This window comes from Dipodascopsis tothii, assembly GCF_038497935.1.
Source record: "Dipodascopsis tothii strain CBS 759.85 unplaced genomic scaffold V1510scaffold_34, whole genome shotgun sequence".
NCBI lineage: Eukaryota > Fungi > Ascomycota > Lipomycetes > Lipomycetales > Lipomycetaceae > Neoaidaea > Neoaidaea tothii.
The window spans coordinates 114,664-130,665 of NW_027118018.1; the positions used below are offsets into that span (position 1 = coordinate 114,664).

At 67.9% G+C, this 16,002-nt stretch overlaps 8 protein-coding genes and 1 non-coding gene across 9 annotated transcripts; 6 read left to right on the forward strand and 3 right to left on the reverse strand.

Annotated features, from left to right (window-relative positions):
• The first annotated feature begins 1,136 nt into the window (after positions 1-1,136).
• V1510DRAFT_422175 (NAD(P)-binding protein) lies at positions 1,137-2,358 on the forward strand. The gene has a single exon (XM_066934746.1). The coding sequence runs from the start codon at positions 1,233-1,235 to the stop codon at positions 2,175-2,177; it is 945 nt and encodes a 314-aa protein (XP_066787139.1). The 5' UTR covers positions 1,137-1,232; the 3' UTR covers positions 2,178-2,358.
• A 306-nt stretch (positions 2,359-2,664) lies between these two features.
• Positions 2,665-2,760, reverse strand: V1510DRAFT_t235. Its single transcript has one exon. It is a non-coding gene; the product is annotated as a tRNA-Ser (tRNA).
• A 503-nt stretch (positions 2,761-3,263) lies between these two features.
• On the forward strand, positions 3,264-4,254 carry V1510DRAFT_422179 (uncharacterized protein). The gene is made up of 5 exons (XM_066934747.1): positions 3,264-3,324; positions 3,367-3,487; positions 3,518-3,791; positions 3,823-3,964; positions 3,996-4,254. The coding sequence occupies exons 1-5, from the start codon at positions 3,279-3,281 to the stop codon at positions 4,184-4,186; spliced, it is 774 nt and encodes a 257-aa protein (XP_066787140.1). The 5' UTR covers positions 3,264-3,278; the 3' UTR covers positions 4,187-4,254.
• A 346-nt stretch (positions 4,255-4,600) lies between these two features.
• Positions 4,601-5,782, forward strand: V1510DRAFT_431859 (uncharacterized protein; the record flags this gene model as incomplete). Its single annotated transcript, XM_066935451.1, has 2 exons — positions 4,601-4,648; positions 4,751-5,782. 2 exons carry the CDS (start codon positions 4,601-4,603, stop codon positions 5,534-5,536), a joined length of 834 nt encoding a protein of 277 aa, XP_066787141.1. The 3' UTR covers positions 5,537-5,782.
• A 1,076-nt stretch (positions 5,783-6,858) lies between these two features.
• V1510DRAFT_246669 (major facilitator superfamily domain-containing protein) lies at positions 6,859-8,723 on the forward strand. The gene has a single exon (XM_066930563.1). The coding sequence runs from the start codon at positions 6,954-6,956 to the stop codon at positions 8,634-8,636; it is 1,683 nt and encodes a 560-aa protein (XP_066787142.1). The 5' UTR covers positions 6,859-6,953; the 3' UTR covers positions 8,637-8,723.
• Position 8,724: 1 nt separating this feature from the next.
• Positions 8,725-10,282, forward strand: V1510DRAFT_439400 (uncharacterized protein). The gene is made up of 3 exons (XM_066935601.1): positions 8,725-8,979; positions 9,011-9,167; positions 9,201-10,282. Exons 1-3 carry the CDS (start codon positions 8,809-8,811, stop codon positions 9,881-9,883), a joined length of 1,011 nt encoding a protein of 336 aa, XP_066787143.1. The 5' UTR covers positions 8,725-8,808; the 3' UTR covers positions 9,884-10,282.
• A 79-nt stretch (positions 10,283-10,361) lies between these two features.
• On the reverse strand, positions 10,362-12,016 carry V1510DRAFT_398694 (phosphoesterase family-domain-containing protein). The gene is made up of 2 exons (XM_066931928.1): positions 11,635-12,016; positions 10,362-11,594 (listed from the first exon to the last, which is right to left on the reverse strand). Exons 1-2 carry the CDS (start codon positions 11,842-11,844, stop codon positions 10,434-10,436), a joined length of 1,371 nt encoding a protein of 456 aa, XP_066787144.1. The 5' UTR covers positions 11,845-12,016; the 3' UTR covers positions 10,362-10,433.
• A 757-nt stretch (positions 12,017-12,773) lies between these two features.
• On the reverse strand, positions 12,774-13,174 carry V1510DRAFT_422188 (uncharacterized protein). The gene has a single exon (XM_066934748.1). The coding sequence runs from the start codon at positions 13,075-13,077 to the stop codon at positions 12,856-12,858; it is 222 nt and encodes a 73-aa protein (XP_066787145.1). The 5' UTR covers positions 13,078-13,174; the 3' UTR covers positions 12,774-12,855.
• Positions 13,175-13,276: 102 nt separating this feature from the next.
• V1510DRAFT_422189 (multicopper oxidase) lies at positions 13,277-15,429 on the forward strand. Its single transcript, XM_066934749.1, has one exon. It carries the CDS (start codon positions 13,481-13,483, stop codon positions 15,395-15,397), a length of 1,917 nt encoding a protein of 638 aa, XP_066787146.1. The 5' UTR covers positions 13,277-13,480; the 3' UTR covers positions 15,398-15,429.
• The last annotated feature ends 573 nt before the right edge of the window (positions 15,430-16,002 follow it).

The following is a 16,002-nucleotide window of genomic DNA, read 5'->3' on the forward strand; positions in this document are numbered from 1 at the left end:
CGCGCGGGGCGGGCGGGGTCGGCATTTAGCCTGGCGCGCGGGTGCGGCTAGCGCCGCACGGGGTGCGGCTCAGGCACGCACCGCCACACCTCCCGCCGGCGCGTTTTCCGGCCGCGCTATCGCTTGGGCGCTTGCCGCCTTGCCGACGCTACCGCGACGATCCGTGTTGCAGCACCCTCGGGCCGAGTGCTGCAAGCGAGTCCCGCGCTTGCCGCCGCGTCGGCGGCGCAGTCGCCCGCAGGCCCCGCGCCGGCAGCCAGCGCTCCGCGGCGGCCAGCCGGCCGCGCCGTGCGCGATTTAGGCGCCGCACACCGCCGCGCGGACCGGTCGGGGCCGGCCCGGCGCCCACCGCGCAGGTCCGGCCGCGTGTTACCCCGGCCTATCACACTCCGATCCAGTACCCTGGCTGTGGCGTCCTCCACCTGCAGATACCTGCAGCTAGGCCCGGCCAGCCGCCGTGGCTTCGCCAGCCAGCGGCGTGCTGCACTGCGGAACAATACCGCTTCCGGACGAGGCGCCGAGCGCCAGCCGGTGCGCTATTTTTAGGGAACGTAGGGCGTCGCCATCTGACTTTCCTTCCTTCCTTTGAATTACCCAATCTGGCACTCTTTCAACCTGTCATCTTGGTACCGCCATCGGCCCGCCTGGCAGCGGTACCCGGTACCCTCGCCCCCGTACCAATCGAGCGTACTTTTAGGCCAGATTTAAGTGCGGCCGATGCTTCATTTCCTAAAGTATCCAGACCTTAATCTGATCTACCCTGTACGGGCTCGGCTCGCACACGGGCGCCGCCGCTGGCCGGTCTCCGCCGCGACTACGGCCGGCGCCACCGCTGCCCGGCCGCTGGGGCGCGGTCGCTGGGGCGCTGGGGCGGCGCCAGCGGGGCAGTTTATCCGGCCAGCGAGGCACGTCGGCTCCGGCGGCCGGCCCCGGCTGCACGGGTCTGCGCCGCAAGGTTATAACGAATAGAACAACGTGTCTGGTGGTTGCTAGTCGACTTCTCTCTCTAGAAATAATCCCGCGTTTGCTCCTGAAGCCCTGGCCACCGTTCTTATCGGGATAGGAAATAAATTATTCGCACGCTTTTTCAAGCTTTTTCACAGTCGCCCCTTCTTGTTGCGCGCCAGACTCGGTATCGTTTAACTCCGCCAGGTCGCCGCGGCCAGGTATAAAGCCCGGCCGAATCCTCGTCCTCCGACACTCGCACACATCCTTCTGCTCAGACACACACCATGACTCCAATTGAAGTTGCTGCTCCCGTCGCCATCCCCGTCTCCCAGGTCGACCTGCCGACGCCGCCGGTGTCGGGCACCGGCTCGCCCGTGCCCCTCAAGAAGGAGGACGCTGCGGCCGCGGCCGGCATCACGACCACGGCGCCGACCGAGCTGCACATCAAGAAGATGGACCTGCTCAGCCGGTTCCGGCTCGACGGCAAGGTCGCCGTCGTGACGGGCGGCGCGCGCGGCCTCGGCTTCTCGATGGCCGAGGGCATGTGCTCGTCGGGCCTGTCGGCGATCGCCATCCTCGATCTGCAGGCGGATCTGGGCGACTCGGCCTGCAAGGCGCTGACCGAGACGTACGGCGTCAAGGCCAACTTCTACGCGGTCGACGTCCGCAACGAGGACAGCGTCTCGGCGGCCATGAACCAGGTCGCGGCCGACTTTGGCCGGCTCGACATCCTGATCTGCTCGGCCGGCATCGCCGACATCATCTCGGCCGAGGAGTACACGCCGGCCAAGTTCCGCCGCGTGATCGACATCAACCTCAACGGCTCGTTTGTTTGCGCCCAGGCGGCCGGCAAGCACATGATCGCCGGCGGCCGCGGCGGCTCGGTTGTTTTCATTGGCTCTATGTCTGGTTCGATCGTCAACTGGCCGCAGCCGCAGTCGGCCTACAACGCCTCCAAGGCCGGCGTCGTGCACCTGATGAAGTCGCTGTCGGCCGAGTGGGCCAAGTACAACATCCGCTGCAACTCGATCAGCCCCGGCTACATGGACACGCCGCTCAACACGGCCTACGAGGGCCCGTACTTTGCCGAGTGGAAGGCTCGCACGCCGATGGGCCGTCTCGGCCAGCCCGAGGAGCTCGCCGGCGCGGCGCTCTGGCTCGCGTCCGACGCCTCGTCGTTCTGCACGGGCTCGAACATTCTCATCGACGGCGGCTACACGGTCTTGTAGGCGGCCGGCCCAGTTTTGGTCACACTTGAAAAGTTTTCAGCATGTTCTGTTTACGTCCGCGAGGACCCGAAAAACGTCGCCCCGGTGACGATCAATATTTAGATCATTTGGTGTTTAGCTTGTATTCTATATTACGGTTGGTTAGTGAGGACAGTAATTAATTCGATTCAATTCACACACACGCCGCGTGGCCGCCGGATAAACTTGTGTAGCCAGGGTCGGCCTGCCCGAAGTAGCCGCGGGAAGTGGTGCCGCGCCCGGTGTTTGCCACATCTGGCCTGGTCCGCCCAGATGGCGATGTGGCGACGGCCAGGGCAACGGCGCCGTTGTGGGTTAGGGGCGCCCTGCATGGATCCCCCGTAGTGATTGACTTATCGGGCAAGCGCAGAGACCGCGCTAGCGATGTCCTAATGTAGATCATTGAGTCATGGCGTCGGATAAACTGCTGCCGGGTAATGTCTCGGGCAGCTTCTATCGAAAAAAAATTCGTCACGGACAAGATTCGAACTTGCGCGGGCAGAACCCAACGCCTAAACTACTAGTGTATAGCAGGGCGTCGCCTTAACCACTCGGCCACCGTAACAATCAATGACGAGATGCGGGTGCGTGCACATACGACGCGCCGGTGCGTCGGCGGCCGGCCGCGCCGTCGGATCGTGGCCACGCCGTCGGATCGGCGGCTGCGGCGGCCGATTGGCGCCGGAGCTGGCTCGGACCGTTATCAGACTTTGTGACGGGTCGTCACAGCTGGCCGTGAGCGGCGCCGAGGCGGACGGACTGATCGCCGCGCGCGGTGAGCCGCACGGAGTGCGGCGCCTCTGCCCTAACCCGCGTACGCGCGCAGCGCTCGTCGCAGCCGCACGGCGTAGGCTGCCTCGGGTCAGCCAGTCCGGCCGCACCTGAAGCTGGCCGGCCTGCAGTGCGCGCACCAGCCGTGCACCAGCCGCGCACCAGCCATGCACCAGCCGCGCACCAGCCATGCACCAGCCATGCACCAGCCGCGCACCAGCCATGCACCAGCCGTTACCAGCCACAACGCCACGCCGACCCTTCCGCGCCTAACTACACAACACCACCCAATTCTCTTCCATCCCCACCACAATGTCCGCTTCCACCCCCGTCATCCTCCTCACCGGCGGCTCGCGCGGTAAGCATCCAGCCGAGTCGCGTCCGGAGTGCTGACCCGCAGGCCTCGGCGCCGCCATGGCCCGCAAGCTCCTCGCCGAGCCGATCAAGGCCAAGGTCGTGCTGATTGCCCGCACGGAGCCCGGCATGAAGGCCCTCCAGGCCGAGTACCCCGGCCAGGTCGAGTACGTCGGCCCGCGAATGCGCTGACCCAGGTACGTCATCGGCGACGTCGGCAAGGACGAGGTCAACGAGGCCGCCGTCAAGCTCGCCGTCGACAAGTTCGGCTCGCTCACCGGCGCCATCTTCAACGCGGCCATCCTCGACCCCATCGCGCCCGTCGCCAAGGCGGACGTGTCGGCGTGGAAGAACCTGTTCGACATCAACTACTTCTCGCTGATTGCGGGCCTGAAGGCCGCGATCCCGTACCTGCGCGAGTCCAAGGGCAAGGTCGTGTTTATCTCGTCCGGCGCGGCGCACCACTACTTTGTAAGTTCTCGGCCGGCCGCGCTGACCGCAGTACGGCTGGGGCGCCTACGGCGCGTCCAAGGCGGCCACGGACCACCTGGCGGCCACGCTCGCCGTCGAGGAGGCCGACATCGTGCCGTTCTCGCTCGACCCCGGCGTCATGGACACGGACATGCAGGGCTTCATCCGCTCGCGTAAGTACCGGCGCGGCCCGGCTGACCGCAGACGGCGAGGGCATGGTCTCCCACGAGCACGACCGGTTCCTGAAGCTCAAGTCCGAGGGCGGCCTGTCGCCGCCGGAGGACCCCGGCTCCGTGGCCGTGAACCTCGTGCTGGGCTGCCCGAAGGAGCTCGCCGGCAAGGCGATCAAGTTCAACGACCCGGCGCTGGCCGCGTACCGCGACTACAAGGCGTAGAATACACGTGACCTTTTCCACACTTTCGCAAACCGTGCGGCTCAAACAAGGTTTTGGTCGTGCCTGGCCGCACGCGCGCCGCACGTAGCTGCCGCGGTCCACGCGGCCGTGGTCCACGCGGCCTGCGGCGAGGGCCAGGGCCGCGGGTCGACAACGGCGCGCCGGCGCCGCGCCGATTGCGATCGGGCCCGGTCGGCCCGGCCGCCGCCGCAGCCGCCGACCCGCCCGCCGCAGCCAATGCCGCGTCGCAGCTGCCCGCCCGGCGCCGCCGTCGCAACTGCCCGGCGCCCGCAGGCGCGCGGGCGGTGGCGGGCACCGGGGCGGCGTTGCGTCGCCGGTGTTGCCAAAAGGACCGGTCATGTTATGAACCCGCACGATATCTGGCGGCGTGCCTCACGAAAGCCGTCGACAGCCATGACGCTCTCGCAGATCAAGGGTCTCTTCCACCTGCGGCAGGCAGCGGTAGGCAGGCGCGCGCAATGGCCGGCGGCCGGCCGGCGCGGCCCAGGACCGGCCAGATCGGCCGGCCGGCCGCCGGCGCGGCCCGAATCAGCTGACAGCCAGGCCCTCGGCCGCCGCGACACGTCCTCGCGCAGCAGCGCGCGCTCCGGCGACCGCTCCGGTGCCGGCAACCGCTCCGGCGCCTCGCGCGACGAGAAGGACCACAGCTTCACGCGTGCGCTCAGCCGCGAGCAGCGCGAGCTCTTCGACTTCTACGTCGACCGCTACCACATCTTTGGCTCGCCCGACGCCACGGTGTACTGCCCCGAGTTTGTGCGGTACCATGACATGCCCAAGGCCGCGCGGTCGGCGTCGGCAGCGTCGGCGACGTCCGCGAGCTCGGCGTGGTCCGGCAAGTCGTTCACAAGCACGGCGCGGTCGTCGACGCGCAGCGAAAAACTGGTGCAGCGCAGGGAAAACACCACGTACGTCCCCCTGGCCGCCGGGTGCGAGGACGACGCCGGCGCCGCCAGCGACTGCGAGTTCTGCCGGCGCTGGAACGAGCTCGAGTGGATCCAGAACCAGGCGCTGGCGCAAATGCACCGCACCGGCGGCGGCGAGGTCGAGTCCCTGCTGGCCGTCGTCGGCCAGATCCGGCGGCGGGTCGACCTCGAGGCCGAGCGGCTGCAGGCCGAGATGTGGGCCGAGCACCACCTCGAGGGCTCGTTCTCGTCGGCGCTGATCCGGGACGCGGTCGAGTGGTACCGCAAGCAGCGCACGTCGGTCTCGAGCGGGCTGGCCGCCGTCCCCCTCGGCGGCGACTCGCTCGAGCGACGGCTGGGGCGCCGGTGGATGGCCGACCGCATGGGGCGGCTGCTCGAGAACCAGGGCGTGTGCGTGCGCGTGTAGCGGGCGGCGCGCTGTTCGGCGCGCGGCCGCACGGACTATCGTCGCTTGCGCTAAGTGCCATCTAGCCAGGGCACCAGGCCGTCCGGGGAGGTTGTTCCGCGCGGCTGCGCTAAGGCTGGCCGTCATATGCCCGTGTTCCGCGGCCAAGACTGCCAGACGCGGCCTGGCGCCGCCACATGGTTTTGGAAGTGAGACTCGGGCTCTAGCGCAGCTGCGGGCGAAGCCCGCCCGACGGCCAGGATCCTGACAAATAAATACATTTGCATTACATACGGCTGGCATCATGCGGCGTCGGCGGCGGCGGCGGGGCGCCGGCGGCGCGGCGGTGCTGCCGAGCCTGCGGGGACGATCGTCGGCGCCGATCGGCGGCCTGCTGGCCGGGGTACGGGCTTAGTAAGGCGCGCACGCCCCCACCACCGTTTGTTGGCAAGCCGCCGGACGGCCGATGGGCTGTTGGCGGCTGGCGTCGCGCGCCGCTGTCTCAGTTAGCGATCGCGGCGTGTTCCGGGCTGCCGGGGCCGGCGGCGATGGGCGCCGGCCTAGCTGGATCCAGACGTGCCCAGATCTGGCGCTGACCGCGGGCGCCGGGCGCCACGCGCGCGCATCGCCCGGCGCTGGGCCTGCGCCGCCGCCACGGCCGACCGGCAGCGACTCGTACCGCGGTCCGGGCCGCGGCCGGCGTGCTGGCGCCGGCTGGCGCTACCCCGCACGGACGGCAGACACCCGCGGCCGGCGGCGGCTGCCCGCGGGCGCGGCGGCCGGCCAGCTGATGCCTGGCCGCGGAGCGGCGGAGCGGAGGCGGCCGCGGCCAGCGCGGTCCCCGAGCGGCGGCCGCGGCGGTGTTCAGGCCGGTACGGAGACGGCGCTATATTTAGGACGTCTGTGCCACTGCATTAAAGTGCATTAGCGCGCCCGCCATCTCGGTACCCGGCAGCGCACCCTGACTCCTGGGTACGGCCGCCGCCGCCGCTGTTCGCGGGCGCCGCCGCGCGCCCAGCCGCCCCCAAAGTATATTCCCCGTACCCAAGGTACCGGCACCTCCACGGACGAATTTCGTTCCCACTTTAGGCAACACCCCGGCCCCTTTTTCGGCAAGCCTCCGCCAACGGCGAGCGTCGCACCGCCAGCCTAGCCCGATGGGCGCAAGATAGACAAGATACACTGAGGAATCCGGACATGTTTCTTCCACACAAACAAAATTTCTCGTTCACATGGCAGCTCGGATAGCCTATACTAGCCGGCAACACTAATGTGTCCGGAAGGTGGCATGTCGCCAGGCGGAGGCAAAACCTCGCCCACGGCGCGGCCACGGTATAAAGCCCGGCGCCGCCGTCGACGGTCGGCATCGTCCACTCTCTGCCGTGTCCGCGATCTGCTCGTCTGAGCCCAGCATCCGTTTCGCATCGCGATCGGCACCATGGTCACCACCAGCTTCCTCGCAGGCGCCGTCCGGATGGAAGACGACGAGATCAAGCGTCCCACGGACGCGCACATGACCCGGATCCGGCCGTTCACGGACGTGTCGGCGGCGGCGTCGGCGTCGGCCACGCCCATGATCGAGCTCACCGAGTTCATGAAGGGCATGCCGCTGGGCTCGCCCGGCGCCGAGTCGTTCAACGCGAGCTACATGCCGTCCGGCTACAGCACGCCCGGCGGCGCGCTGCTGGGCGGCGTGGCGCCGGTGGACGGCGCCGCGTCGCCGCCGGAGCTGGCCGAGCCGGAGATGGTCCCGAAGCTGTCGCTGAACGAGCCGCGCAAGAACTACTGGCGGCTGATCTCGTCCTCGCTCGTCGTGTTCTCGATCGGGCTCAACGACGGCGCGCCCGGCGCGCTGCTGCCGTACATGGAGTCGTACTACGGCATCAGCTACGCGATCGTGTCGCTGATCTGGCTCGGCAACACGCTCGGCTTCATCACGGTCGCGGCCTTCAGCCACAACATCTACTGCAACCTCGGCCGCGCCAGCATGATCTCGATCGGCGCGCTCTTCATCATCGGCATGTACTTCCTCGTCATTTTCGCGCCGCCGTTCCCGGCCATCATCGCCGGCTTCTACCTGGGCGGCATCGGCCTGGCCATGATGCTCGCCCAGATCAACGTCTTCCTGTCGTACCTCAAGAACTCCGAGGTCATGTTCGGCATCGTCCACGGCAGCTACGGCGTCGGCGCCACCATCTCGCCCATCATCGCCACGCTCATGGTCTCCGGCGGCGTGCGCTGGTCGCTCTACTACCTGATCCCGCTCGGCATGTACGTCGTCAACGTCGTGTTCCTGTCGTGGTCGTACATGGGCAGCGACCGCGACCTGGGCATGCAGGAGCAGGTCCGCGACAACCGCTTCCGCCGGCAGATCGCCGACCGGCTCAACCGCAGCATGCCCGGCACGACGGTGCCGTCGCCGAACCAGCGCGTGTCGTCCGACGAGGAGTCCGACAGCGGCATCCGCGAGGCCGCCGCCGCGGCCGTCGCGGCGCTGTCCGAGCAGCAGAAGCAGGCCCAGATCGACGACAGCAAGCTCGCGTACCGCGAGGTCCTGCGCGACCGCACCAGCTGGCTCACCGCGTTCTTCATCTTCTTCTACCAGGGCTGCGAGGTCTCCATCGGCGGCTGGATCGTCTCGTTCATGATCGACTCGCGCGGCGGCTCGCCGGCCGCCGTCGGCTACGTTGCCTCGGGCTTCTGGGGCGGCGTCACCGTCGGCCGCTTCGTGCTCAACCAGGTCATCCCGCGCGTCACCACCGCCCAGCGCGCCGTCTTCTTCCTGCTCTCGGCCGTGGCCTCGTTCGAGCTCATGACCTGGCTGATCCCCAACGTCATCGGCGGCGCCGTCGCCGTCTCCCTCGCCGGTGTCTTCATCGGCCCGATCTACCCGTGCGTGATGACCACGACGAGCGTGCTGCTCCCGCGCCGCATCCAGGCCATCTCGCTGACCATCATCACCGCGTTCGGCTCGTGCGGCGGCGCGCTCTGGCCGTTTGTCATCGGCCTGCTGGCCCAGGCCAAGGGCACCTGGGTCCTGCACCCCATGGCGGTCGCGCTCGTCGGCGCCATGCTGACCTGCTGGTTCTTTGTGCCTTCGCCGCCGAGCAAGAAGGAGTAGTTACGATTCACGACGCGCGCAGCGCACCTAATTCATGTCTAATAGGGTCTGGTTAATACACTGTACATTGGAACGGCCGGCGCAGTCACGTGCGCCCGTACGCGCCGCGGCCCGGCACGTGACCGCGCCGCTCCTTAAATTTGCCGTCGCCGCCCACTCCGCGCCAGACACCATGGCCTGCCTCAAGAACGCCGCCGAGAGCTACCTGGACTTTGCGCACTCGTCGCCCGCCCTGGGCGCGCTCGGGCTGCTGCTCCTCTCTCTGGGCGCGTACACGTACGCGACCATCTCGTTCGCGCAGCTCAAGTTCCTGCTCGAGCTGACGGTGGTGCCCGGCAAGAAGGTAGGCGCGGCGCAGGCGTGGCTGACGGCAGCTCGCCCAGTACAAGAAGAAGGGCTCGTGGGCGGTCGTGACCGGCGCGTCGGACGGCATTGGCAAGGAGTTTGCCACGCAGCTCGCCAAGGCCGGCTTCAGCGTCGTGCTCGTGTCGCGCACCAAGGCCAAGCTCGACGCCCTGGCCACGGAGATCGGTAAGCGCGCGGCCGTGTGGCGCTGACCGGCAGAGTCCAAGTACGGCGTCAGCACCGAGGTCGTGCCGTTCGACTTTGCGACCGTCAGCGACGGCGCGTACGACGCGCTCGAGCGCACCATCGCGCCGCTCGACGTCTCGGTCCTGATCAACAACGTCGGCCAGTCGCACAGCATCCCGGTCGCGTTTGCCGAGACCTCGGTCGAGGAGATGAGCAGCATCATCAACATCAACAACATCGGCACGCTGCGTGTGACGCGCATCGTGCTGCCCAAGCTGATTGCCCAGCGCGGCGGCCTGGTCTTGACCATGGGCTCGTTCGGCGGCATGGCGCCGTCGCCGCTGCTGGCCGTGTACTCGGGCAGCAAGGCCTTCCTCGAGTACTGGAACACGTCGATGGCGGCCGAGCTGGCGCCGTACAAGGTGGACAGCTACGTCGTGTTCTCGTACCTGGTCACGTCGGCCATGTCCAAGGTCCGCAAGACGAGCCTGATGATCCCGAACCCGAAGAGCTTTGTGGCGTCGACGCTGGCCAACATCGGCCTGACCCGCGGCGTGCGCCCGTACACGATGATCCCGTACTGGTCGCACGCGATTCTGGGCGCGGGCATGCGCCTGCTGCCGGCGTCGGTGCTGCGCAACCAGACGCGGTCGATGCACGTCAACATCCGCAAGCGCGCGCTGCGCAAGGCGGAGCGCGAGCGCAAGGGCCAGTAGGCGCGGGCGGATTGCTGAGCCGGGTAGTACGAGCGAATACAATGTACACGGGAGGGGTTGCCGGCGGCGGTTGCGCGCGGCGGGTGCGCGCGGCCGGCCGCGGTGCCGTGCGGTCGGACGCGCTGCTGCAGCGACGCATGCCGATCGGCGTACGCCAGCCGCCCGTAGAGCGCAGCGCGTAGGCGGCAGAGGCGCGGGCTGTTGGGGGAAGTAGGGTTGCGCGGGCGCGGCGCGCTAGGGTTGGCATAGGGGCAGCGCGCTAGGGTTGACGTAGGGCTGGCCGCTGCGCGCTAGGGCTGGCGTGCAGCGCGCACCTCGGCTCATCTCTTGGCCCGGCGGGCGCTTACCCGGGCATGCGCGCTCGGACGTCCTTGCAGCGGCCCTAGCCGCCCCCTGGGGCAGGCCGGCGGCCGTAGCGTGCGGCGCGCGCTCGTTCTGGGTACATGTCTTATTACTTACTGTCTATCAAACAATCTAAGAGCTACATTAAACACACAACCGTACTGATCATCTTTACAAGAGACACACGACACCGCGTCGCGCTGGCCGCTTAGAAGAGCGCAACCAGGACGGCGAAGAAGGCAGCCAGGCCGGTGGCCGGGGCCAGGACACCGACAGCCGACGACGAGGTCGCGCTGGCAGCAGCCGAGGTCGACGAGGCGGCGACGGTCGACGAGGCAGCGGCCGAGGTGTGGTTGGCGCTCGAGGTGGCAACCGACGACGAGGCCGAGGCGCTGGTGGTGGCCGCGGCCGACACAGCCGACTCCTGGGCAGCGAACTGCTTGGCCCAGACGCTCGAGATCGAGGGCAGGACGGTCTGGCCGTTCATGTTGGTGGCGGTGATGTTGGGGGCCGGGATCGACATCAGGTCGTCGGAGAAGAAGCCGTAGACGGTCTCGTTGTTGTAGATGGCCGAGACGTCGATGGTCTCGTCGTTGGAGATTCCGACGGCGTCGGCAACGATCTTGAACACGTTGGCGTCAACGTCGCCACGGCCCAGGTGGGGCAGGTCCCAGTTGGCCTCGACGGTCGAGATCAGCGAGAAGTGGTTGTAGAACGTCGAGTCGGTGGTGTTCTTGAGCGAGTCGTCGACGACGCCACCGAGCAGGATGGCGAGGACGCGGTTCTGGATGGCGTACGACTCGTTCTCGTCAAAGGTCAGGATGACGAGGGTGTTGTTCATGAAGTACTCGTTCGAGAGCAGGGGCTCGAGGAACGAGCGCGACCACGAGCCCGAGACGTCGACGGTGGTGTCGTGGCCGTCGTTGGTCATGTTCGGGGTGATGAACGACCACTGGGGCAGCTTCTCGGCGGCGAGGTCGAACTCGAACGAGGTGAAGTTCTTGATGTACGACAGACGGGTGTCGTTGTCGGCCACGTTGTCGTAGATGATCAACGGGTTGTGCTTGCGAACGTAGTCGTTGGCGTAGGTCTCCTGGTTGGAGTAGTTGAAGCCCTGGAAACCGGCGTACGGAGCGTGCTCCTGGTACTCGGCCCACGAGATTCCCTTGGAGTCAAGCAGGTCGCCGACGTGCGAGATGTTGCTCGGGATGCGGACGAAGGGGTCGCCGTTGATGCCGAAGTTGGAGCCGCCGACGGCGGCAACGTAGTTCGGCTCAGACGGGTGGGTGATCGAGAAGTAGTTCTCGAGCAGGATGCCGCGCTCGGCGAGCCACGCCAGGTCCGCTTGGTCGAAGGCCTTGTCGTAGTCCTGCTGGTTAGCAAGGGCCGGAGCGCGAGGCGCAACGTACCGTGTTCTCCAGCCAGATCTGGACGAAGCGGTCAAAGACCTTGCCAGACACGCCCGACGTGGGCTCGCCGACGACAGCGGTCGCGGCAGCAGCCTCGATGGCCGTGAGCGACGGCTCGATGGTCGAGTACGTCGGGACGGGGTAGGAGGTGGTGGCGGCCAGGGCCGGGGCGGCGGCGGCCAGGAGCGGGAGAAGGTGGATAAGCTGCATCTCGAAGGCTGGTGTTGTCTGGGGACTGGAGAACAAACAGCCGGCGCCCGGCGTATTTAAGTCTCGGTGCCGGCCGCCTGACAGCTGTGACTCGGCCGAGCCGTGCCACGGGGCCGGCAGCGCGAACGATAGGCCCAGCGGCGCCCGGCGCCGGGCAATTGCTGCATTTGCCGCGCGACCCGTGGTCCGGCCAAGCGCGGGCTGCGGAGACCGGCCGCGGCTAGCCTAGTCGCGCCCAATCAGCGGCCGGCTAGTAAGCAGACAGCACGCCGGTCCTGCCAGCGGTCACGCTATGCTGCCGCTTGCGAGCGCGCGTGCTCGTCTCGACCCGTTTTCTGGATTGCCTCCAGCCGACGGCCGACAGCTGCCGCCGGCCGCGGACGGGCTAGCGTGGCGCCCGGCGCCGCATGCCCGGCACACGCCGTCCGGGCGCGCCTTCCACTCACCCGCCACACGTGCCTGGCGCCGGCCGCCGTATCTGCCGGAAACGCGCCCGGCGGAGCCCGGCCCTGGTCCCGCGCCGCGGCCTACGCGGCCGGCCCGTACCCGGCGAGGCCGCGCGCGTCCTAGCGGCCTTCTAAGCCCGCCGCTACCGCCCGACGCGGCGCGGCTAATGCGCCGCCGCGGTTCGCAAGTTCCGACAGCCCGCCATTGTCGTTTCCGCACCGCGTTCCAGGGACCGAAGTTCGCCGCCGCGCGGGCGCGCTGCGGTCGGATCCGTCCTCGACCATGCCCAAGACGGCATGGCGCCAAACCCTATTTCAGGCTACCTGCAGCCTTTCTCCCAAGGCCCTGGCCCAAGCAAACTCCCGACTCACCTTAAACTTGGCTCCAACAAGCCGTGCTCCCAACATGTGACAAGCTTTCGAATATCATTCGCCTTCGCCATTTAAGGTTATAGTTTAATGTAGCCGTGTCCATGGCGTCCACACAGATTCTTCCAATTGCACATGTGTCGCGTTAGCGCACCCCCCGGCTCTCTGCATGGCGCGAGCCTCCGGGCGGTAATGGCTAAAAGCACGCTGCCGATTGGTCCGCTGGCGCGCGCGGCGCGGCCGTCAGGTCGCATCCGGCAACTGGTAGCTTGCTCAACACGTTTCCAGCGAAACTTGCCTCGGCCGAGCCGACTAAGACGCCCAAGACGGCACACAAGGCGAGCCCAAGACGAAAGCGAGGCCGGCCGAGGACCGCCAAGCCGCTGGAGCACGCAGCGGCCCGACAGCCGCCCGCCATCGCCGCGCCAAACTGCTCTCGGCGCCGCGGACGGGCATGTCGCCGCTTGGCGCTGCCATTGGGCGCTGGCAGCGCGCTCGGCCCGCCGGCCGGCGGCCAGCACGCCCCGCGGTGGGCCCGTCAGGTCTGGAACGGGGCGGCTGCGAGATTGCGCCCCGTGGCGAGCGGCGCGCCGGCGGAACGGTCGCCGGTGGCACGCGGGCATGTCTCGTGCCGGGTCGAGCCGGCCGGCGACGCGCGATTTCAGCTGCCGGCGGGCGGCGCGCAGCTAGACAATCTAATCAGATCGATCTAGACGCCGGCCACGGCCGGCGCTGGCAGGCGCGCCCCAGCGCCCGCCCCGTATAAAAGTTCTTGGTCCTGCACGTCTGACGTCGCGACCTTTCCTCCACCCACACCCGCCATGCCCCCCGAGACCGAGAAAGTCCCCGAGGCCGAGAAGCTGACCGAGTCGGACCCGTCGGTGTCCGCCGAGGACACCGGGCCCGTGTTCCAGCGCAAGCCCGCGTCCAAGAAGAAGCTGCTCGTCTGGGCCGGCGTCGTCGTGCTGCTGGTCGTGATTGCGATCGCGGTCGGCGTCGGCGTCGGCGTCACGCGCCACCGGCACTCGTCGGACGACGTCCCGGCCACGGCCGAGAACACGGACTGGCGGCTCGACACGGCCACCGAGTACCACATCTCGCCCAAGTGGAACTCGTCCGAGCCGCCGACCACGCGCGTCTACAACTTCACCGTGTCGGAGATCCTCGGCGCGCCCGACGGCTTCGAGCGCACGCTCACGGTCGTCAACGGCAAGTTCCCCGGCCCGCTCGTCGAGTGCAACGAGGGCGACCGGCTGGTCATCAACGTGCTCAACAACGGCACCAACGCCACGTCGATCCACTTCCACGGCCAGTACCAGAACGGCACGGCGTACATGGACGGCACGTCCAGCATCTCGCAGTGCCCGATCCCCGCCGGGCACTCGTTCACGTACAACTTCACGGTGGCCGACCAGTGGGGCACGTACTGGTGGCACTCGCACTTCGGGCCGCAGTACCAGGACGGCGTCTTCGGCCCCGTCGTCGTGCACTCGCCCACCGAGGACGCGCTCCTCCGCGACCAGTACGACGAGGAGTACATCGTCCTCCTCGGCGACTGGTACCACTCGCTCGCGGACGCGTACATGGAGAAGTACCTGTCGTCGGGCAACGAGAACACCGAGCCGGTGCCGGACAACGGCCTGATCAACGGCGCCGCGTTCTTCAACTGCTCGGACGTCGACGAGACGTGCTACCAGGACCAGGCCGCGCGCACGGTGTTCAACTTCGTCCACGGCAAGACGTACCGGCTGCGGCTGATCAACGTCGCCGCGTTCGCCGAGATCGACTTCTCGATCGACGACCACGAGCTCGTCATCGTCGAGGCCGACGGCACCAACGTCGAGCCGCTGACCGTCCACAAGATGCGCACGGCCGTCGGCCAGCGCTACTCGGTGCTCGTCACGGCCAACCAGACGGCGACCGACACGTTCTGGATGCGCGGCCAGCTCAACACGTACTGCTTTGCGGAAAACAACGACCTGCTCGACCCCAACACGCTGGCGGTGGTGCACTACGTCGCCGACCCGGCCAACGCGACCAACATCACGACCACGCTGGACGCGTCGACGAGCGCCTGGGGCAACACCAAGAACAACGTGCTGTGCAAGGACCTCAACACGACGGACCTCGTGCCCAGCATCTCCGAGGTCGCGCCCGACGCCGACATCTTCTTCCGGCTCGACACGTCCTTCCAGATCAAGGCCTACGCCATCGACCTGGCCTACATCAACGGCACGACGTGGGTGCCCATGTCGGGCTCGTCCACGCTGTACTCGGCCTTCAACCAGCTGTCGACCCAGTCGGGCAACTACACCGAGCTCAACGCGACCGGCGTGGTGCCGTCCAAGTACTACGAGAACGACAAGCACCAGTACATGATCTCGATCCAGAACCGGTCCGTGGTCGACATCCTGATCAACAACCTGGACGACGGCGCGCACCCGTTCCACCTGCACGGCTACAAGTTCTGGGTGCTGAGCTTTGGCCAGGGCACGTTCCACCACAGCAAGTACGACAAGCTGGACAAGAAGAACCCGATGAAGCGCGACACCCTGCAGATCCCGGGCTACGGCTGGGCGCTGATCCGCTTTGTGGCCGACAACCCGGGCATCTGGCCGCTGCACTGCCACATCACCTGGCACATGGAGGCGGGCCTGCTCATGCAGTTCCAGGTCCAGCCCGACAAAATTGCGCAGATGAACCCGCCGGACGAGTGGGCGGAGCTGTGTGAGCTCTGATGTACATTATAATGAAAGTTTTGATTGTGGGCACCTTGGCTGCGGCTGCGAGCGGGAACAGGGCACGCGTGGGGGAGCCTGTGACGCGGCCGTGATCCGCGCCGGCGCCGTGGGCCGTGACCCGTGCCGGCGCTGTGGGCCGTGACCTGCACCGGGCCGCTGGGACGTGATCTGTGTCCGTGACCTGTGACCCGTGTCCGATACGAGCCCACGTACAGCCGAGCGGCGGCTCTGGCCTGCGGGGCTCGGGGAGCCTCCGGCGGCGACTCCGTCGAGGGTGCGCCCTGCGGGCGGCTGCTACCGCAACCTCGTAGCCGGCTGGCGCGGGCAGAAGCAGCCGCCCGCAGGGCGCACCCTCGACGGAGTCGCCGCCGGAGGCTCGCACCGGCCAGGCCATTAGCCGCCTGCGCGGCGACTCCGTGCGTACGCCCTGCGGCCGGCTTCGGGCGAGCCTCCGGCGGCGACTCCGTCGAGGGTGCGCCCTGCGGGCGGCTGCTACCGCAACCTCGTAGCCGGCTGGCGCGGGCAGAAGCAACCGCCCGCAGGGCGCCCCCCCCCCCCCCCCCCGCCGGCCCGCCGGCGCCCCCCCCCCGCGCGGCCCCCGC

Bases quoted from the DNA above. Each gene is read 5' to 3' on its own strand.
- V1510DRAFT_422175 (XM_066934746.1), top strand. From the start codon at position 1,233: ATGACTCCAATTGAAGTTGCTGCTCCCGTCGCCATCCCCGTCTCCCAG.
- V1510DRAFT_422179 (XM_066934747.1), top strand. From the start codon at position 3,279: ATGTCCGCTTCCACCCCCGTCATCCTCCTCACCGGCGGCTCGCGCG. The intron at 3,325-3,366 runs GTAAGCATCCAG...GCTGACCCGCAG, and splicing joins CCTCACCGGCGGCTCGCGCG to GCCTCGGCGCCGCCATGGCC. The intron at 3,488-3,517 runs GTACGTCGGCCC...GCGCTGACCCAG, and splicing joins GAGTACCCCGGCCAGGTCGA to GTACGTCATCGGCGACGTCG.
- V1510DRAFT_246669 (XM_066930563.1), top strand. From the start codon at position 6,954: ATGGTCACCACCAGCTTCCTCGCAGGCGCCGTCCGGATGGAAGACGAC.
- V1510DRAFT_439400 (XM_066935601.1), top strand. From the start codon at position 8,809: ATGGCCTGCCTCAAGAACGCCGCCGAGAGCTACCTGGACTTTGCGCAC. The intron at 8,980-9,010 runs GTAGGCGCGGCG...GGCTGACGGCAG, and splicing joins CGGTGGTGCCCGGCAAGAAG to CTCGCCCAGTACAAGAAGAA. The intron at 9,168-9,200 runs GTAAGCGCGCGG...GCTGACCGGCAG, and splicing joins CGCCCTGGCCACGGAGATCG to AGTCCAAGTACGGCGTCAGC.
- V1510DRAFT_398694 (XM_066931928.1), bottom strand. From the start codon at position 11,844: ATGCAGCTTATCCACCTTCTCCCGCTCCTGGCCGCCGCCGCCCCGGCC. The intron at 11,595-11,634 runs GTACGTTGCGCC...GCTAACCAGCAG, and splicing joins AGATCTGGCTGGAGAACACG to GACTACGACAAGGCCTTCGA.
- V1510DRAFT_422188 (XM_066934748.1), bottom strand. From the start codon at position 13,077: ATGGCGGGCGGCTGTCGGGCCGCTGCGTGCTCCAGCGGCTTGGCGGTC.
- V1510DRAFT_422189 (XM_066934749.1), top strand. From the start codon at position 13,481: ATGCCCCCCGAGACCGAGAAAGTCCCCGAGGCCGAGAAGCTGACCGAG.